Source organism: Leucopleurus acutus, assembly GCF_964270905.1.
Source record: "Leucopleurus acutus genome assembly, chromosome: 9".
Classification (NCBI taxonomy): domain Eukaryota; kingdom Metazoa; phylum Chordata; class Mammalia; order Artiodactyla; family Delphinidae; genus Leucopleurus; species Leucopleurus acutus.
Window position 1 is genome coordinate 12,305,401 of NC_139144.1, and position 17,228 is coordinate 12,322,628.

General features: G+C 66.6%; 2 protein-coding genes across 4 annotated transcripts in view; one reads left to right on the forward strand and one right to left on the reverse strand.

Annotated features, from left to right (window-relative positions):
• Positions 1–214: 214 nt before the first annotated feature.
• NACAD (NAC alpha domain containing) lies at positions 215–11,015 on the forward strand (the record flags this gene model as incomplete). Its single annotated transcript, XM_082846246.1, has 8 exons — positions 215–281; positions 2,402–7,951; positions 8,097–8,209; positions 8,291–8,365; positions 8,750–8,896; positions 8,974–9,120; positions 9,229–9,351; positions 10,962–11,015. 8 exons carry the CDS (start codon positions 215–217, stop codon positions 11,013–11,015), a joined length of 6,276 nt encoding a protein of 2,091 aa, XP_082702372.1.
• Positions 11,016–11,167: 152 nt separating this feature from the next.
• CCM2 (CCM2 scaffold protein) overlaps positions 11,168–17,228 on the reverse strand; it is a 59,296-nt gene continuing 53,235 nt past the window's right edge. For all 3 annotated transcript variants that reach the window (XM_082846944.1, XM_082846943.1, XM_082846942.1), the window contains 5 exons: positions 16,841–16,976; positions 13,886–13,943; positions 13,400–13,538; positions 12,556–12,694; positions 11,168–11,600 (listed from right to left, as the gene is read on the reverse strand). In XM_082846944.1, coding sequence (XP_082703070.1) covers positions 11,320–11,600; positions 12,556–12,694; positions 13,400–13,538; positions 13,886–13,943; positions 16,841–16,976 — 753 coding nt within the window. In that variant the 3' untranslated portion in view covers positions 11,168–11,319. The remainder of the gene's footprint in view (positions 11,601–12,555; positions 12,695–13,399; positions 13,539–13,885; positions 13,944–16,840; positions 16,977–17,228) is intronic.

The window sequence follows — 17,228 nt, forward strand, 5'->3', positions numbered from 1 at the left end:
AGGGAAGGAGGCTGTCCCACCCCCTCCGCTCCCGGCGCACCGCAGTGCCTGGCGCGCCCGCGCACGCTCACTCAGAGCGCTGGGCGGGCGGGGCGGCGCTGACGTCATCCACTGACCCCCTTCACCCCCCGGCCGAGGGGCGGTGGCCGCGCAGGCTCCGCGGGACGGACTCACGGACAGACAGGGGACGGAGGAACGGGCGTACGGCCAGGCCATGCCGGGAGAAGCTGCCCGCGCCGAGCTGCTGCTGCCGGAGGCGGGCGGAACAGGGCCCCGCACAGGTGAGGCCGCGGGGCTCTCCCGCCTGCGTGTGTCTCCGCCAACCCCTCCCGTCGTCCCCGTCCCTTCTCCACCCCTCTCTCTCCGTCCCTGTCCCCATACCATATCCGTCCCCGTTTCCTCCCCGCTCCCCGCCCTCTCTCCGTCCCTCTCTCTCTCCATCCCCGCTCCGTCCCCTTCCTTGGTCCCCTGCCCCTCCGGGCACCGCACCGGAATCCTAGCCTAGCTCTGGCCCCCACTCAGGACTGCAGGGAAGGGCGGGGTGGAGCAGGGATGTTCTCCAGGAGCCAGAAGCGACTTGAAGGCCTTCGAGCGTCCAGGGCTCCGTATGCTCCCCGCCAGGGTCCCCTGCCGCGCCCCATTGTCTGGGGGAGCAAGGGGCCTCGCGGTCCCTGCAGCTCTGGACTGGAGGCTGCGGGTTGTCAACTGCACCCCGGCCACTGGGGATGCACCGGGCACCCGCCCCTCCAGATGCTTGAGAGCCGCCTCAGGGCTGGCGACTGGTGCTGGCTCAGGAGGAAGGAACAGGGCTGGAGCTGGAGCCTGGGGAAGCTGGAGGTGCCGGCTGAGGTCTGGAACGTGGGAGGCCCTGGGGGAGCATGGCCTGGACAGCAGTAGCCCTGGAGTGCAGGCCCGAATCCTTGGAGAGACTCAGTCAGCAAGTATGGGAGGGAATCTGCCTGGGCCTGGGAAAACCAGCCAGGGATGGCCACCGGGCAGGAGGTCAGCCATGTGAGGCTCCGGGAGGGCCAAGGGCACCTGACTGTGGGTGAGAAGTCCCCTGGGGATGAAACCAGGGCTGGGTCCAGGGGCCTGGCCTCCCTCTGGGTCCAGTGGGGCTGGCTCTGCTTGGCTCTGCTTGGACTGTTTGGCGACCTTGAATGAGGCACAAAAGCCTTTGACCTTTGGCTTCCCTTCCTCTGCCCCCTTGGCCCAGCTTCACCCTCTGGCTGCCTTGGGGCCCTGGAGTCTAGTGCGGTGCACAGGGATACCACGCCAGGCTCAGTGCCAAGAGCCTGATCTCCAGCACCCAGCCCTGCCTGCCACACCCACCTCCTGGGGTTAGGTATTCATCACACTGCAATGGACCCAAAGGACCCCCTTCTCAGGACCCCCTGGCCACGCCAGCACCCCAAGCAGTGTGGCCCAAGGGCCCGGGTTCTACCACTGCTGCAGCCAACGGGCAGCCTGGGGAGGGGCTGCCCCTGCGTAAGCTCCCCTCTAATCCTGGCAGACACTCTCCCCTTTGCATACTGGAAGCTGAGGCACAGGAGATGTACTTGTGGGAGGTCTTGGGTGAGCACGGTAGAACAGGAACCCTCCAGAAAATGTGGCCGGGGCTGGGTAGCCCCTGTCCACTGCCGTGGGACGCCCCACAGATGTCCCTGGCAGAGGGAGCCAGGCCTGCCAGCCCTGCGGGGTGGAGACTCAGCTGGACGCTCTCTCAGGCCCCCACAGCTGCACACAGGGCAGGGCAGGGCCGCCTCTGCTTCCCCGGAGGGCCAGCACCACTGCCAGCACGGCCTCTGGCTGAGCTGGGACGTCCTGCCTGAGGACCACACGCCGTGGCCTCTGCTTCCCCTCATGCACGTGGCAGCTCTGGGAACAGGGGTGGGGTGGAGCCCAGGGAGACCCCCACAGCTTGGCCTCGGGTGCGGGCAGCGAGGAAAGGGGAGAGATGAGGCAGAGAAGCAAGAGCCCCACTTCACAGCAGGCGTGAGATCTGGAATGTTCCAGAGCTGAGTGGAGTGCAGGCCTCCTACTCCCTGGGGGCCCACTGACCTGGGGGGTCACAAGCAGGCGTCTCCTGGCAAGCCCAGCCGAGGCAGCGCAGATTACGGGCAAGGAGTCAGCAGGCTAGTGTCTGAGGCGACGGGAGCTGGTCTCATCTTTACTGAGCACCTCGGAGAAGAGCCAGACCTCAAGCTGCTCACCGTGGTCAGAACTCTTGGAAATCCTCCCCCAGGCACAGCAATCACCTTTCCCTCTCGTGACCTCTCTTTTCAGCGGACACCCACCCCCGCGGGCCCCCAGGCCTGTGCTCAACTCCCGTCTGAGGGAGGGACGGCTGCAACCTGGGAGCTGCTTCTCAGGGAAGATGCCTGCCCTTCTCTCTCCACAGATCTGTCCTGCGATGCGGCTGCGGCTACCACCCCGAGGGGGGACCAGCTGGAGCACTGTGTCCTGACCCCTAAGCCCAGTGCCCTAGCTCTCACGTTCCTGCCCAGCAAGCCGGGTGCCCGGCCCCCGCCTGACGGAGCCAGCTGGGATGCAGGGCCGGGACGCGCCCCCTCGGCCTGGGCAGTCCAGGCAGAGGGCGACCCCAGCCCAGGGCCCCCCGAGGTTCGGCCTGCTGAAAGTCCTCTCCCAGCCTCCCTGGAGCCCCGGATTGTGATGGGCGAGGAGACGTGCCGGGCATCCCCTCTGCCCAGGGCAACCCTGCCAGAGCTCAGGGACTGGGAGGGTGGGCACGCCAGCCTGAACCCACCCCCCGAGTTGTGTTCTCAGGGTGACCCTCCTGTGCCTTTCCCTGCCCCCGACTCCGATTCCTACTTCACCCCTCCCTCCACCCCGACCGAGACAGCCTCCACCCTGCTCCCTGGCCCCGGGCCCCACAGGGAGGCCCAGGATGCCCAGGCTGAGCTGGGGAACTCGCCGCCAGCCTCGCCCTCGGGCTCCTACATCACGGCGGACGGGGACAGCTGGGCCTCGTCTCCATCCTGCTCCGTGAGCCTGCAGGCCCCGGCTGAAGGGCTGGATGTGCCCTCAGGCTGGGGCTTCTCCCCACCTGGGTCTGTGGCCGATGAGAGGGAGCTGCCCCCTGCCGGGACCCCGGACACCTCGTCCCCAGAGTCCAGCCTCTCGGCAGACAGCAGCTCTTCCTGGGGCCAGGAGGGCCACTTCTTCGAGCTGGACTTCCTGGCCAACGACCCGATGATCCCTGCTTCCCTCCTGCCCTTCCAGGGCAGCCTAATCTTCCAGGTGGAGGCTGTCGAGGTGACCCCGCTGCCCCCCGAGGAAGAACAGGAGGAGCAGGCGGAGGAGGGCGAGGAGGAGGCCCCCAGCCCCAGCCGGGACCTGGCCGGGCAGGGCGAGGACGACAGCACGTTCGCATCCTCGCTGCAGTCGCTGTCCGACCTGTCCATCACTGAGGGCATGGACGAGGCCTTCGCCTTCCGAGATGACACCTCGGCCGCCTCTTCTGACCCCGACTCGGCCTCCTACGCAGGGGGTGACGATGAAAGACTGTACAGCGGGGAGCCCCACGCACAGCCCACCACCCTGCTCCAGGACAGCCCTGGTGAGGCCGCCTCCTGGGGCCCCGAGCCCACTCTTGGGGTGTCCGAGGGAGAGGTTGGCCGGGCTGCCAAGAGCCAGGAACCCATCTCTGATATAACGGGGGTGGGCCCCGCTCCAGGCCAGGTGTCCGCTGCTGCTATGGCCCCTCACGTCCCACAGAAAGCCCCAGGCCTCACTGCGGTGACCCCTCGGGCCTGGGCAGCAGAGGCAGGCTCCACCACGGGACCAGCACCTGTTGCCACAATCACACCTCAGTCCCTGGAGGAGGGAGACGGTGCTGCCTTAGGCTTAGAGCGCCCGACTTCGAAGGGAGAGGCGGGCCTCGACTCTCTGCAGAACCTGAAGGAAGAAACAGGCCAGGGGTTTGCCGCTGCAGGCAGCCCTGAGCCCCAGCCAGGAGAAGTGGAACCGGCAGTATTCCTGCCCCTGCAGGATGCAGGCCTCCCCACTGGCCAGGGATCTGAGCCCCAGGCCAGCCCTGAGCCCCAGCCAGAAGAAGTGGACCTAACGGCATCCTTGCCACTGCAGGATGCAGGCCTTCCCTCTGGCCAGGGATCTGCCCCCGAGGCCGGCCCTGAGCCCAAGCCGGAAGAAGTGGACCTGACGGCATCCATGCCATTGCAGGATGCAGGCCTCCCCTCTGGCCAGGGATCTGCCCCCGAGGCCGGCCCTGAGCCCCAGCCGGAAGAAGTGGACCTGACGGCATCCTTGCCACTGCAGGATGCAGGCCTCCCCTCTGGCCAGGGATCTGCCCCCGAGGCCGGCCCTGAACCCAAGCCGGAAGAAGTGGACCTGACGGCATCCTTGCCCCTGCAGGATGCAGGCCTCCCCTCTGGCCAGGGATCTGCCTCTGAGACCAGCCCTGAGTCCCAGCCAGAAGAAGTGGACCTGATGGCATCCTTGCCCCTGCAGGATGCAGGCCTTCCCTCTGGCCAGGGATCTGCCACCGAGACCAGCCCTGAGCGCCAGCTGGAAGAAGTGGACCTGATGGCATCCTTGCCCCTGCAGGATGCAGGCCTTCCCTCTGGCCAGGGATCTGCCCCCGAGGCCAGCCCTGAGTCCCAGCCGGAAGAAGTGGACCTGATGGCATCCTTGCCCCTGCAGGATGCAGGCCTTCCCTCTGGCCAGGGATCTGCCCCCGAAACCAGCCCTGAGCGCCAGCCGGAAGAAGTGGACCTGATGGCATCCTTGCCCCTGCAGGATGCAGGCCTTCTCTCAGTCCAGGGATCTGCCCCCGAGGCTGGCCCTGAGCCCCAGCCGGAAGAAGTGGACCTGACGGCATCCTTGCCCCTGCAGGATGCAGGCCTTCTCTCAGTCCAGGGATCTTCCCCCCAGGACAGCCCTGAGACCCAACTGGAAGAAGTGGACCTGATGGCATCCCTGCCCCTGCAGGATGCAGGCCTCCCCTCTGGCCAGGGATCTGCCCCCCAGGACAGCCCTGAGACCCAACTGGAAGAAGTGGACCTGATGGCATCCCTGCCCCTGCAGGATGCAGGCGTCTCTTTGGTCCAGGGATCTGCCTCCGAGACCAGCCCTGAGCCCCAGCCGGAAGAAGTGGACCTGATGGCATCCCTCCCCCTGCAGGATGCAGGCCTCCCCTCTGGCCAGGGATCTACCTCTGAGGCCGGCCCTGAGCCCCAGCCGGAAGAAGTGGACCTGACGGCATCCTGCCTCTCTTTGGTCCAGGGATCTGCCCCCGAGGCCAGCCCTGAGCCCCAGTCGGAAGAAGTGGGCCTGACTGCATCCCCGCCCCTGCAAGATGCAGGCCTTCCTTCGGGCCAGGAATTGGCCTCCGAGACGAGCCCTGAACCCCAGTCGGAAGAAGTGGACCTGACGGCATCCTTGCCCCTGCAGGATGCAGGCCTCCCCTCAGTCCAGGGATCTGCCCCCGAGGCCAGCCCTGAGCCCCAGCCGGAAGAAGTGGACCTGATGGCATCCCAGCCCCTGCAGGATGCAAGCCTCCCCTCTGGCCACGGATCTGCCTCCGAGGCCAGTCCTGAGCCCCAGCTGGAAGAAGTGGACCTGACGGCATCCTTGTCCCTGCAGGATGCAGGCCTCCCCTCGGTCCAGGGATCTGCCTCCGAGGCCAGCTCTGAGCCCCAGCCAGAAGTGGACCTGACGGCATCCTTGCCCCTGCAGGATGCAGGCCTCCCCTCAGTCCAGGGATCTGCCTCCGAACCCAGCCCTGAGCCCCAGCCAGAAGAAGTGGACCTGACAGCATTCCAGCCCCTGCAGGATGCAGACCTCCCTTTGGTCCAGAGATCTTCCTCCAAGGCCAGCCCTGAGCCCCAGCTGGAAGAAGTGGACCTGACAGCATTCCTGTCCCTGCAGGATGCAGGCCTCCCCTCGGTCCAGGGATCTGCCTCCGAACCCAGCCCTGAGCCCCAGTCGGAAGAAGTGGACCTGACTGCATCCCCACCCCTGCAGGATGCAGGCCTTCATTCGGGCCAGGAATTGGCCTCTGAGGCCAGCCCTGAACCCCAGTCAGAAGAAGTGGACCTGACGGCATCCTTGTCCCTGCAGGATGCAGGCCTCCCCTCTGGCCAGGGATCTGCCTCTGAGGCCAGCCCTGAGCCCCAGCCAGAAGAAGTGGACCTGACAGCATTCCCGCCCCTGCAGGATGCAGGCCTTCCTTCAATCCAGGGATCTGCCCCCGAGACCAGCCCTGAGTTCCAGTCGGAAGAAGTGGACCTGACTGCAGCCCCACCCCTGCAGGATGCAGGCCTTCCTTCGGGCCAGGGATTGGCCTCCGAGGCCAGCCCTGAACCCCAGTCGGAAGAAGTGGACCTGACGGCATCCCTGCCCCTGCAGGATGCAGGCCTCCCCTCTAGCCAAGGATCTGCCCCCGAGGCCAGCCCTCAGGCCTTGCAGGCTGACACAGGCTACACCCTAGGGACAGAGCCCATGGCCACCACAGCCCAACAGAAAGGAGGCAAGACTTTGGAACTGAGGCCAGCGCCTGAGAAAAGGGACCCAGACCACACTGGAGGATCAGACTCTCTGGCCTTGGATCAGATCCATCTGGGTGGCCTGGAGCCAGCTGCAGATGCTCGGATACCCTTGGACGGAGATGCATGCCCTTCCAAGCCTGCCACGGAGGCCCCAGACACACCTGAGCCTGCCACGGAGGCCCCAGACACACCTGAGCCTGCCACGGAGGCCCCAGACACACCTGAGCCTGCCACGGAGGCCCCAGACACACCTGAGCCTGCCACGGAGGCCCCAGACACACCTGAGCCTGCCACGGAGGCCCCAGACACACCTGAGCCTGCCACGGAGGCCCCAGACACACCTGAGCCTGCCACGGAGGCCCCAGACACACCTGAGCCTGCCACGGAGGCCCCAGACACACCTGAGCCTGCCACGGAGGCCCCAGACACACCTGAGCCTGCCACGGAGGCCCCAGACACACCTGAGCCTGCCACGGAGGCCCCATGTCCCCCAGAGCCTGACTCCAGTGGGGAGGAAGTAGCCAAGGGCCTTTTGGCACCTGAGCAGGGAGCCTGTCCTGATGCCCGTGGGCATGGGGGTGATGGAGCTGAGCCCAGCTCGCCCCTAAAGGAGGCCCCGGGGGCTGAGAACCAGGGGCGTGGAGTTCTAAAGGCAGTCATCTGCAGCCCAGAGCCATGTCCTGCTGCCAGCCTGGAGGTTGGCCAGGTGGGGCCCCCAAGCCCAGTGGAGGAGGGAAGGGCCGCCCTGGGGCCCAGGCTTCCCGTGGCTGTGGCCGCAGAGGCTGGGCTGGGCTCCTGCCCAGGGTCTCCATCAGGGGCTGTACCCAGGCTGGGAGGGAGCTGTCCCAAAGATCCTGCCCAGGCACTTCCACTGCCCTCAAGGCAGCCAGAGCCCGTGAGGGGCCTGCACAGCGGACAGCAGGCCCGGGCAGCCCCAGGAGTCCTCAGCTCCTCCCCGCCGCAGCCTCCACAAAGCCCCCTAGGGGGCCTGCCCGGTGCACCCCAAGCCAGCATCCAGGGCGCTGAGTCCTCTGCTCCTGGTGTCCTCATGCAGACAGTCCCACCCCCCGCGGCACCCCCTGCCCCCTGCCCTTGCCAGGTCCCCGGGGAAGACCTGGGGGAGGGCGCGGAGCCCCTGGGCTCTCTGGGACTCCCACCACCACGGGCAAGAGCCCAGCGGGCGGTGGCTGCCCTCTCAGGGACCAAGAATCCCCCCGGGGCTGGGCAGGCCAGCCTCCCGCCCCACTCCCCACTCCTCAGCCCCAAGGCGGCCCCCAAGGGGGCTACCCATGCCAAAGACCTGGCCTCGAGGATCTCGCCCCCCTGCCAAGTGCCTCCTGGCTCTGGGCTCCGGAGCCCAGCCGGACCTCGAGGGCTCCCAGCCACCAAGCAGCAGGATGACCAGGACAGTTTGGAAGAAGGTGAGGGGGATCCAGGCTGGAGCAGTGTCCTGAGCTGGGGGCTGCACGGGGCGGGGACGCCAGCCCCTGGTGCAGAGCCAGCGCTGCTCGCCCCCAGGCCCCTGTCCAGAGGCGGAGGCCACCCTCACACCTGCCCTGTCCTCAGACTCGCCGCAGGCTCCGGGCTCCGGACAGCACTCGGACAGCCACGGGGAGTCGTCGGCCGAGCTGGAGGAACAGGACCTCTCGGGACCACGGACCGCGCAGTGCCCAGCCCAGGTGCCCAACCGCGGGGGCACGTACAGCCCTGGGAGGGCTCCACACCCCACCCTCGGGTGCTCAGACCCCTCTGTTCCTCAGGCCCCGGCAGGCGGCGGGAGCGAGGAGACCGTCACCAAAGTCAAGCAGAGCCGCAGTGAGAAGAAGGCCCGAAAGGTGGGCTGGGGCCCTGCTGGGACCCCGGGAGGGACCAGGCTGACCAGCAACCCAAGCACCCAGGACTGGGGCTGGCTGCGTTAAGGGGACCCCTTCGCACCCCACGGCCGATGAAGTCCATTGGCAGGGGCCCGTTGGGTAAAGGCAGTAACGGGACACCTCGTGCAAGTAACTGGGCCTGGGCTGTCAACTGACGTGGCCTCTCAGCCCGGGGCCAATGCCCTCTTGTACACACGGGGGGCCAGCTGGGGGGGTCCACAGAGGGTCCCCGGGAGTCGGTGGCAGAGCCCTCGTGATCCTGGCAGTGCGCCGCCTCCCCCTCCCCCAGCCCCCACCGGGGACCTCTGGGGCTGCTGCCCGGGCCTGAGACCGCTGTGCCCCCAGGCGATGTCCAAGCTGGGCTTACGACAGATCCAGGGGGTCACCAGGATCACCATCCAGAAGTCCAAGAACATCCTCTTTGTCATCGCCAAGCCTGACGTCTTCAAGAGCCCGGCCTCGGACACCTACGTGGTCTTCGGCGAGGCCAAGGTCCACCCGGCCGGCCGTGGGCGCGGGGCGGGGGCTGGGGGCGTGGGCTCGGCTGACAGCTGTGCTCTGTGCTGCAGATCGAGGACCTGTCCCAGCAGGTGCACAGAGCTGCGGCTGAGAAGTTCAAGGTACCCTCGGAGCCCTCCGCCCTGGTCCCCGAGTCAGCGCCGGGGCCGAGGGTGAGGCCAGAGTGCAAGGAGGAGGAAGAGGACGACGACGAGGAGGTGAGGCCCAGGGGCACAGGGCCCAGCCCCGCGAGGGGGCAGCTTTGCTGGGGGCCTCTTCCCGGGGGAGGGGACCGCTACAGCACCTCCCTGCTTGCCCCGCTCCAGGTGGACGAGACGGGGCTGGAGCTTCGCGACATTGAGCTAGTGATGGCGCAGGCCAACGTGTCAAGGGCCAAGGCCGTGCGGGCCCTGAGGGACAACCAGAGCGATATCGTCAACGCCATCATGGTGAGTGGCCGGCCCCTTCGCAGGCGCCTTGCTGCCGTCTCCGCTGTGGCCTCACACAACGTGACCCTCTCTTTGTGCGCTTCCTGCAGGAGCTGACAATGTAGCTGCTGACCAGAGACCTGGCTCCACCCCTGCCCCCAAGCTCTGCTGCTCAATAAACCGGTGTCCCCTCGTCGCCTCTGCTCCTCCAAAGGCTCCCCCGGCGCAGGCTCTGGCTAAACGGGTTGGAGGAAGCGTGAAGATGCTTCCTGAAGCCACGCAGGCCCCGAGGAGGGTGGCGGTCCTTCCCCCAAGTCCCAGAGGGTGGTGGTCCCTCCCCCACGTCCCAGGGCGCCCAACTTGCCCAGAGATTGCGGGCAGTCCGGTCACCCGGCTGCGGCCCCAGGTGTGGGCCTGGGGACTGCAGTTTCCAGAAGGAACTCCCCAGACGCAGGGGCTCAGGGTTTTCTGCAGGGGCCCTGAGCCACAGCAGCTGCAGGAAGGCAGCGTTTGCTCAGGGACTCAGCAGTTCATGCCCCAGAGTTCCTGGCCCCTCAGCACGGCCCAGCTCTAGGAGTCACCGTCCTCCCCGTGTCCTCTCCTCTCTCCTACAAAGGCCAGGGATCCGCAGGGTGGGAGCCACGCTCCAGGACAGAAGAGGGAGACCACCAAGTGGGAGGCCATGTGTGGGTGGAGCCCCCGGAGAGGAGGAGCAGTTCCTGACTGGCCACAGGACACTGCTGGGACACTAGGTCCCCTCTGCGCGCAAGCCCAGGGGGGCTGTGGAGGTGCCGGCCCCTGGACTAGGTGGCTATCTTTAGCTGTTCCAGATGCTTCCAGGGCAGGTCGATTTGCACACATGCCTAGAGACAACACCTACCAACGGTCTCCCTTAGCTTTGCCCAACCCAGGCCCACAACCAGCTCCAGGAGAGCCAGGGCCAGAGCCAAGTGTGAGACCCCTCCTCCCATCCTGCCCCGCCCCTCAGAAGCGGGGGAGCCTAGCGGGCTGCAGACCCCTGCCGGGTCCCCACACGGCCTCACCGCGAGCCCACGGCCCTGCCCTCCCTCCTGCGGGCTCAAGTGCCCACCCTGCTGAGCCTGGCGCTTCCCGCACACGCGGTCAGGGGCCTCGCAGCAACGCGCAGGCGTCTCGCGGGCGAGCAAGCAGTCCTGGAGCTGGGCCCTCCCGCGCCCACACGGCAGTGCCCAGGCCCCAGCCTGCAACCCACGGCCCTGCCCTGGGGTCACCGCCACTGCCTCCCCATGTCCTAAGCGCACAGGAGGGGCTGAGCCCGGGGGAACGAGGCAAAGGGCCTTGAAGGGGCAGGCACAGTGCCCCCACTGGCCTTCCTGACGACCGGCGACCCTGGGCTCCAAGACGACGCACTCTCAGGGTGGGGACGGCGCTTCAGGCAAAGCGGTGGTGTGCAGGTCTGCTATGGAGACCACTATGACTGTGGATGAGAGCCGGGGACTGGGGCCTGGGGGAGGGAGGAGGACAGCCAGCGCCCCTCAGACAGCCCAGTGCCCAGGTCCCGCCAGCGGGGGCCTGATGTTCACGTCCACATGTGCTTAGGACACCTGCTCTCTGCCCTGTGTCCACAACCCCACATCAGGCCCTCCCTTTAGGCAGCGGGCATGAGCGCCCAGCCCGCTGTGCCCAGCCTGGGCATGCGGGTCTGAGACAGAGGCCAGAGCGCACCCCGGCTCCTACCCCACTGGAGCAGGAACACGCTAGCAAGCAGAGATAAATTATTCACATTGCGGTAAACTTCTTTTAAGGTCTCTGAGAGTTTCAATAGAAACGTCATGTGCAAAATGACAGCTGTCCGGGGTCTGGCTGACAAGACCCCCTCCCGAGGCAGGGTGGCATGCAGGGGGGCGCAGTGCGGCCTTCCGCCCCAGCACCAGGGTGCCTCCTTCACAGTAGAGCCACCTGCGCCTGGGGCCTCACGCGGGGAGGGCGGCTGGCGGGGTCCCGGCGCCATCAGGCCGAGTCCTGGTCCATGCTGCAGCCCAGCGCCTCGATGTCGTTGCTGATGTCCGAGATCATGCGGTCCCACTCGTCCCCCTCCGAGGGCGCGGACTGGTCGTCAGAGCTGCCCGCGGCCCTGTTCCCGTTGGAGGTGGAGGTGGAGGTGGAGCTCATGGCCCGGCGGTACCTGCCGAAGCTGTCGGTGATGATCCCGCGGCCATCCTTCACCCCGATGGTCTCCAGGAAGTTCTCGAAGTGCTGGCTGTCCTTCTCGGGGATGAAGGGCCGCAGACCTGCACACACATGGCACACCTGACCCTGCGGCTCCTGCACAAAAGCCCACAGCCCGGGGGGGCCACCCCACCACCCGCCTGAGTCTGGCCCGGCCCTGCCTCTGCAGCGGGGCAGGCGTGGGCCGGGAGCCACACCCTCGCGTCACTCCCCTCAGTCCTCACAGAAGCCCCACTGCACAGGTTTCCAGATGGAGGAGAGGAGAGGAGAGGAGAGAGCGGAGGGGAGGGGAGGCTGACGCAGGGCTCCGAGCACTGGGCCCTGCCGCCCAGCTGTGCTCCCGGCGCCCGGCTGCCCACCCACTTCCTGGACAGAGACCCCCTCCTATGTGAGGACAGTACGAACAGGGGCTATGGACCCCAGCGTCGGGTGGCGACTGACTCCAGGGGGCAGTGGGGTCAGCAAGAGCTCGGACTGGATGCAGCAGGTCCACCTCTAGCCCTTCATCCCCATGAGCAGTGCGCCCTCATCGGACCGTTGGGGGCAGAGCCCAGGACCCAGGAGCCTCCACCAGCCACCGTCAACCAGCCGTGTTCCCCGGGGTCAGCATGGGGAAAGCAGAGGCGCTACCGGCCTCGCACGCCTGGGCAACCGTCCAGGGCCCTGTCCGTGGCAGGCCCTGAGCACCCGCCCGCCGTGCTGACTCCGCGTGCTGAGCTCTCGGGCCGCGGCTAAGGCTGCCCTTCACCGGGAATGGCGTCTTCACTCCCCCGCCCAGCAAGCACCTGCCCCGCCTCCCAAACCTGCACAGGCGCCACCTCCTTGCAGAGCCTCCCCCGGCCCTCGCCAGGCAGCGCGGCGCCCACCTCACCCTCAGCCTGGCTCCCGTGGGGCCCCTCCCGCTTCCCCGGGGGAAGGTCCCCACCCGTCACTGGGACAGGCCCCTCCCAGCCGCATCACTCAGGCCTCGCTGGCTGGCCCCATTCCTAACGGCGCCCCCGTCCGTCGCGCGCTCACCAAGCAGCAGGAACTTGCGGCTGTCCCCGTAGAGCTGCCGCAGGTTGATGCAGAACTCGTGCACCGAGGCTCCGTCGCGGTACTCATGCAGCAGCGCCGCGAACTGCTGGATCTCCTGCGATGACAGCTTGGTGCGCAGCTGCCGAGAGAGCCGGGCCCGGGGTGGGGTGGTGACCGGCGCTGCCGCCCCCCTGCCCACACCCCACGTGACCCCAGAGGGCCTGCAGCTCCACGGCTCCGGCTGGCAGGGGAGAGAGGAGCCCGCACCGTCCGCCCTAGGCTGCAGGCGCGGCTTGACCAGGCTGCCCGCAAGCGGGCAGAGGGCGCGTCTGCACACCACTGCTGGGGGGCAGCGACCAGCGCCCTGGAGCCCACAGTGATGCTCAGCCAGCTGACCGAGGTTCTAATGAGAACGTCACGTGAGGTCGGGGGATGGGGGTAAAAGAATCTGCTGAGTGATGACAAGGCCCATCTGGCCCTTCCAGGGAGAGACCCGGTCCTCTGCTACCGTCCACCACTAGAGACCCAGGGACAGGCCTGTGGTCCAGCCCCGGAGGCCAGAGCAGCCCCCATGCTCAGGCCCTGGCCAACTCACGCCCTCCCCAAAGACTGACCTGGTGGGAAAGGCAGTGAGGCCCAGTTGCAAGCAAGGCGCCCACGCTCACACCCAGCCCCACCCACAGAGAAGCACGCCTTCACCCTCCCCTCCCCGGCCCTGCCCCACCCCCACAAGGAGGTTCTAACCCCAAGGCGCCGCCGGCCCCAGCACAGGCCTGCTAGAGCACGTGGGCTCTCTGGGGCCGGGGTCTTCTGACGGCGGCGGCAGCGGCGGCGGGCAGCGTACCGTGAGCATGTAGTCCTGCAGCAGCTCGGCGGCCGTGGCGCTCAGCTCGCTCTCACTGACCGTCTTGGCGTGGGGCGCCGTCTGCGTGCAGAAGGACAAGGGCGACACGCCGCCTGCATGCGCACACTCGGGGAAGGAGCTGCAAGGACGCGAGCCGAGCCGTGGGTGGGCGGCCCCCCAGCCCTGCCCCGTGCCTGCACCCTCGACCCCCCATGGGGGCCCAGTTAGGGCCAGGGTCTGAGAGGAGGAGGGGGCCTGTCATGGAGGGAGGGGCTCGGGCCGGACAGAGAAAGACACGTGCAGGGAAGGACCCAGAAGGGGCCCTCAGCCTAGCAGGGTCTCAGTGGAGTGATGATGTCACTGGTGTGACCCTGGGGAGCCCACTCACTGGAAGGCTCCTGAAGGGGGCGGGGGCAGGGGGAGGGATACCGACGAGGAGGGTGGAGCCAGGCAGCCATACTGGCACCACCAGGGCGGGGTACTCACAAAGTGCTGGCTTCCGTCTCGTAGGACTCCTTCATGTCCACCTTTGTGGAAGAGTCGTCTGTGCAGAAAGTGCAGAACACAGAAGCTTCTGGTTACGTGAGGGAGGGGGCACTGAGTCCAGTGTCCAAGCTCTAAGCAGGAGACGCAGAGCCCTGGCGGTGGGGAGCCTGCAGGGCTTCATGGGCAGAGCCGGCCAGGCCTCTGGGGTGCACCCCTCGGGCTGCACCCATGCCTGCTCCTCCTGGGGGTCCTGTGAGATGCACCATCTGCTGCAGGGCTGGGCAGGAGGCGGGACAATGCTCTGGTCCTCGGAGGATGTGGCACGTGGCAGGGCTGGAGAGGGCCCCCAATGGCCAGGACAAGAGAAGCACCACTGGTAGATGTGGTGCCACGTCCGGCAGCGTCCTAGGGGCTGGGCTACTCTGTCTTCTCTGATCCCAGCAGGCATCACCACTGCTCCAACTTTTAGATGAGCAACTGAGCCAGAGAGGCTATGCGACTTGCCCCATGCCACACAGCTGGTGAGGGCAGAAGCCACGATCAGAGCTGGCAGGTCTGAGCCCCAGCCTGGACCCAGCCAGGCTCCACACGTGGACGGCGGCTCCCCGAGGACAGACACGGGGCCTCAGGGTGCCTGAGACCCTCAGACCAGCAAAGGACCTGGTACACAGCAGCTACTTGGGCAACATCAAAGAGATGACCTAAGGTCTGTGTGACACAGACGAGAAGGGACGCCGAGGCACCATCACACCCAGCAAGCGAAGCTTTAAGAGAAAAGGCATCAGAAAACGTGGGAGTGGGGAGGGGACAGGGAGAGAAAGAGGACGTTTCTGGCAGTAGGAGGGGAGTGTGCAGTGAGCACAATAATGGCCCCAAGATGCCCCCATCCAAAGCCCAGGTGCACGTGCCAGGTGACGTGGCAACGGGGCTGGAGGTTGCTGGGCAGCTGACCCTGAGACAGGAAGACGCCCTGGGCTATCTGAGGGGGCTCGACGTGTGCCCTGGGCCCTCTGGTGTGGACGGGGAGGGGCCGGACGGAGCCGCAACAACAGGAGGTCAGAGATGCCACCATGGCTGTGACCGTGGAGGGAGGAAGGCCGCGGGAAGCTGGAAAAGGCAGGAAGCAGCTTCTCCCCGGAGCCTCAGGAGGAAGGCTGCCGGCCCGCACCCTGATTTGAGCCAGTGAGGCCCACGGTGGACTCGAACCTACAGAACCGCGAGAGACAGTAAGTCTGTGCGGCTGAAGCTGCTCAGCCGTGCTGGCCTGCCGCAGCGGCAGGCAGGCGAGGACTGACCCGCTCAGCCGTGCTGGCCTGCCGCAGCGGCAGGCAGGCGAGGACTGACCCGCTCAGCCGTGCTGGCCTGCCGCAGCGGCAGGCAGGCGAGGACTGACCCGCTCAGCCGTGCTGGCCTGCCGCAGCGGCAGGCAGGCGAGGACTGACCCGCTCAGCCGTGCTGGCCTGCCGCAGCGGCAGGCAGGCGAGGACTGACCCGCTCAGCCGTGCTGGCCTGCCGCAGCGGCAGGCAGGCGAGAACTGACCCGGCAAGGAGGCCCTGAGGCAGAAACCAGCAGAGGACGCGTGTCTGAGTGTGCGCGCGTGGGGAGTGCGTGTGCTGTGAGCATCTAGTGTGCACGCTCGTGTGCGTGAGGTGTCTGTGAGGATGGGAGCGTGTGTGCCGTGTGGAGTGTGTGCACGCGTGTGACGTGACGTACGTACGTGTGCTGTGTGTGTGATGTATGTGATGGGTGCATGGGCACACATGGTGTGAGTGCGGGTGTGCCTGGACCCCAAAGGGAGACCTGAGGGCTGGGGGACAAAGGACACCCACGCAGAGAGGAGGCCGGCAGGAAGGAAGCCCACGCGGGCAGGCTGAACATCCTGTGTTTACTTCGTGAAAACTCATTTAATGGTATAATTACGATCTGTGTACTTTTTAGTAAAAAAGCTTATTCAAAAAAAACCACTACTGGAAATCTCAATGCTGAACGTTTAAATAGAGCTCAATAAACCACCTGCTACCCACTGCGGAAGCCGCGGGCCTCTGGGCCTCAACCTCCCCACCTGCCCGTGAGGACAGGCTGCCGGCCTCGCCGGGCTGTCTCTGCAGTGCTGGGGCAGCTCCAGCATGAACGGCGAGACAAGGAGAAGGTGAGAGAGCCAGCCCTTCCTCAGAAAGCGCCCTCAGCTTCGTCAGCACGCAAAGGGTTCTGCGCTGTTCGTGGAGACACGTGAGCCGCCGGGGGCACGCAGGGCTGGACTCTCCACAGAAAGACCAGAGGCTGCCTGCCACGGAGGCTACCGCTGCGCTGCCTCCAATACCTTTCTCTCTGTTCACCTGACTGACAGAAGCCACGGGTCCTCGGTATACTAAGCATTTGAAAAGTGGATGCTCTTGGTGTTTAGAAGACTTAGCTCAAGTGGGCTCCCACGCAAATGACGCATCTTGTGCGTGCTCACAGATTCCGGAAAACGCTCCCCAGGTGCCCACACGGAGGAAGCGGCTCTGAGCGCTGGTCCGGCTACACCGCCTTCGGGCCCCTTGCTGTTCCTGCCACTGCCCCCACCCTGCCCCGGGAAGGCCTCGTCTTGGAAGGGGCCCCATACCCACTCTCAGCCCCAGCACTGGGAGCCCTGCCCGGCCCTGGGTTCTAAGTTTGGTAAAGTGACTTTGGCCAGGCGTGGTTCCAGAAAAAGTGTTCCTGGCCCCCAGAGTTACGCAGGAAGCCACCAGGTGGCCTAAAGCAGGGAGCGGGGGGAACACGTGTGCCTTGATTAAACTTGCAGATTAACACGAACAGTGAAGTCTGGGAACAAAGGGCGTCGGCTCAAACCCCCCGGGACGGTGGCCACGGGGCCACCGCACAACAAGGCTGCCCAGGTGTTGTCCTGGGAAGAGCTCGCGGCAGAGTGAGCCCCGGTGGGAAGGGGCAGCGGGGCCCTCCTGCTCACGTACCACTGTGAAGGGACAGGTGGTGGGTGGGTGTCGAGGCCCCGTCAAATATGGCTCTGTCCAGGAAGTCGATGGTGGACTCCGTGTACACGATCTGGAAGACCTGGCCGAGCAGGGAGCACAGCTCTTCTGCGGCGACCTGCCAACGGAGGACAATGCGGAGGCTTCCTGGGCCGCTTCCGGGCGTTCGACACCTCAGATGCAGGACAAACACCTGCACCGAGGGCCTGACGCCTCCCACTGCCCAATGGCGCCGCAAGGACACCAGCCCACACCCAGGAAGCTGGCTGGACCCGCAAGTGCGTCAGCTGCTGGCCCTCCTCCTCCACTGCCCTTCCAGCCAGCACCGTTTCCCCACTCCTGTCCCAGCCACGGGAAAGGGGCAGGGAGG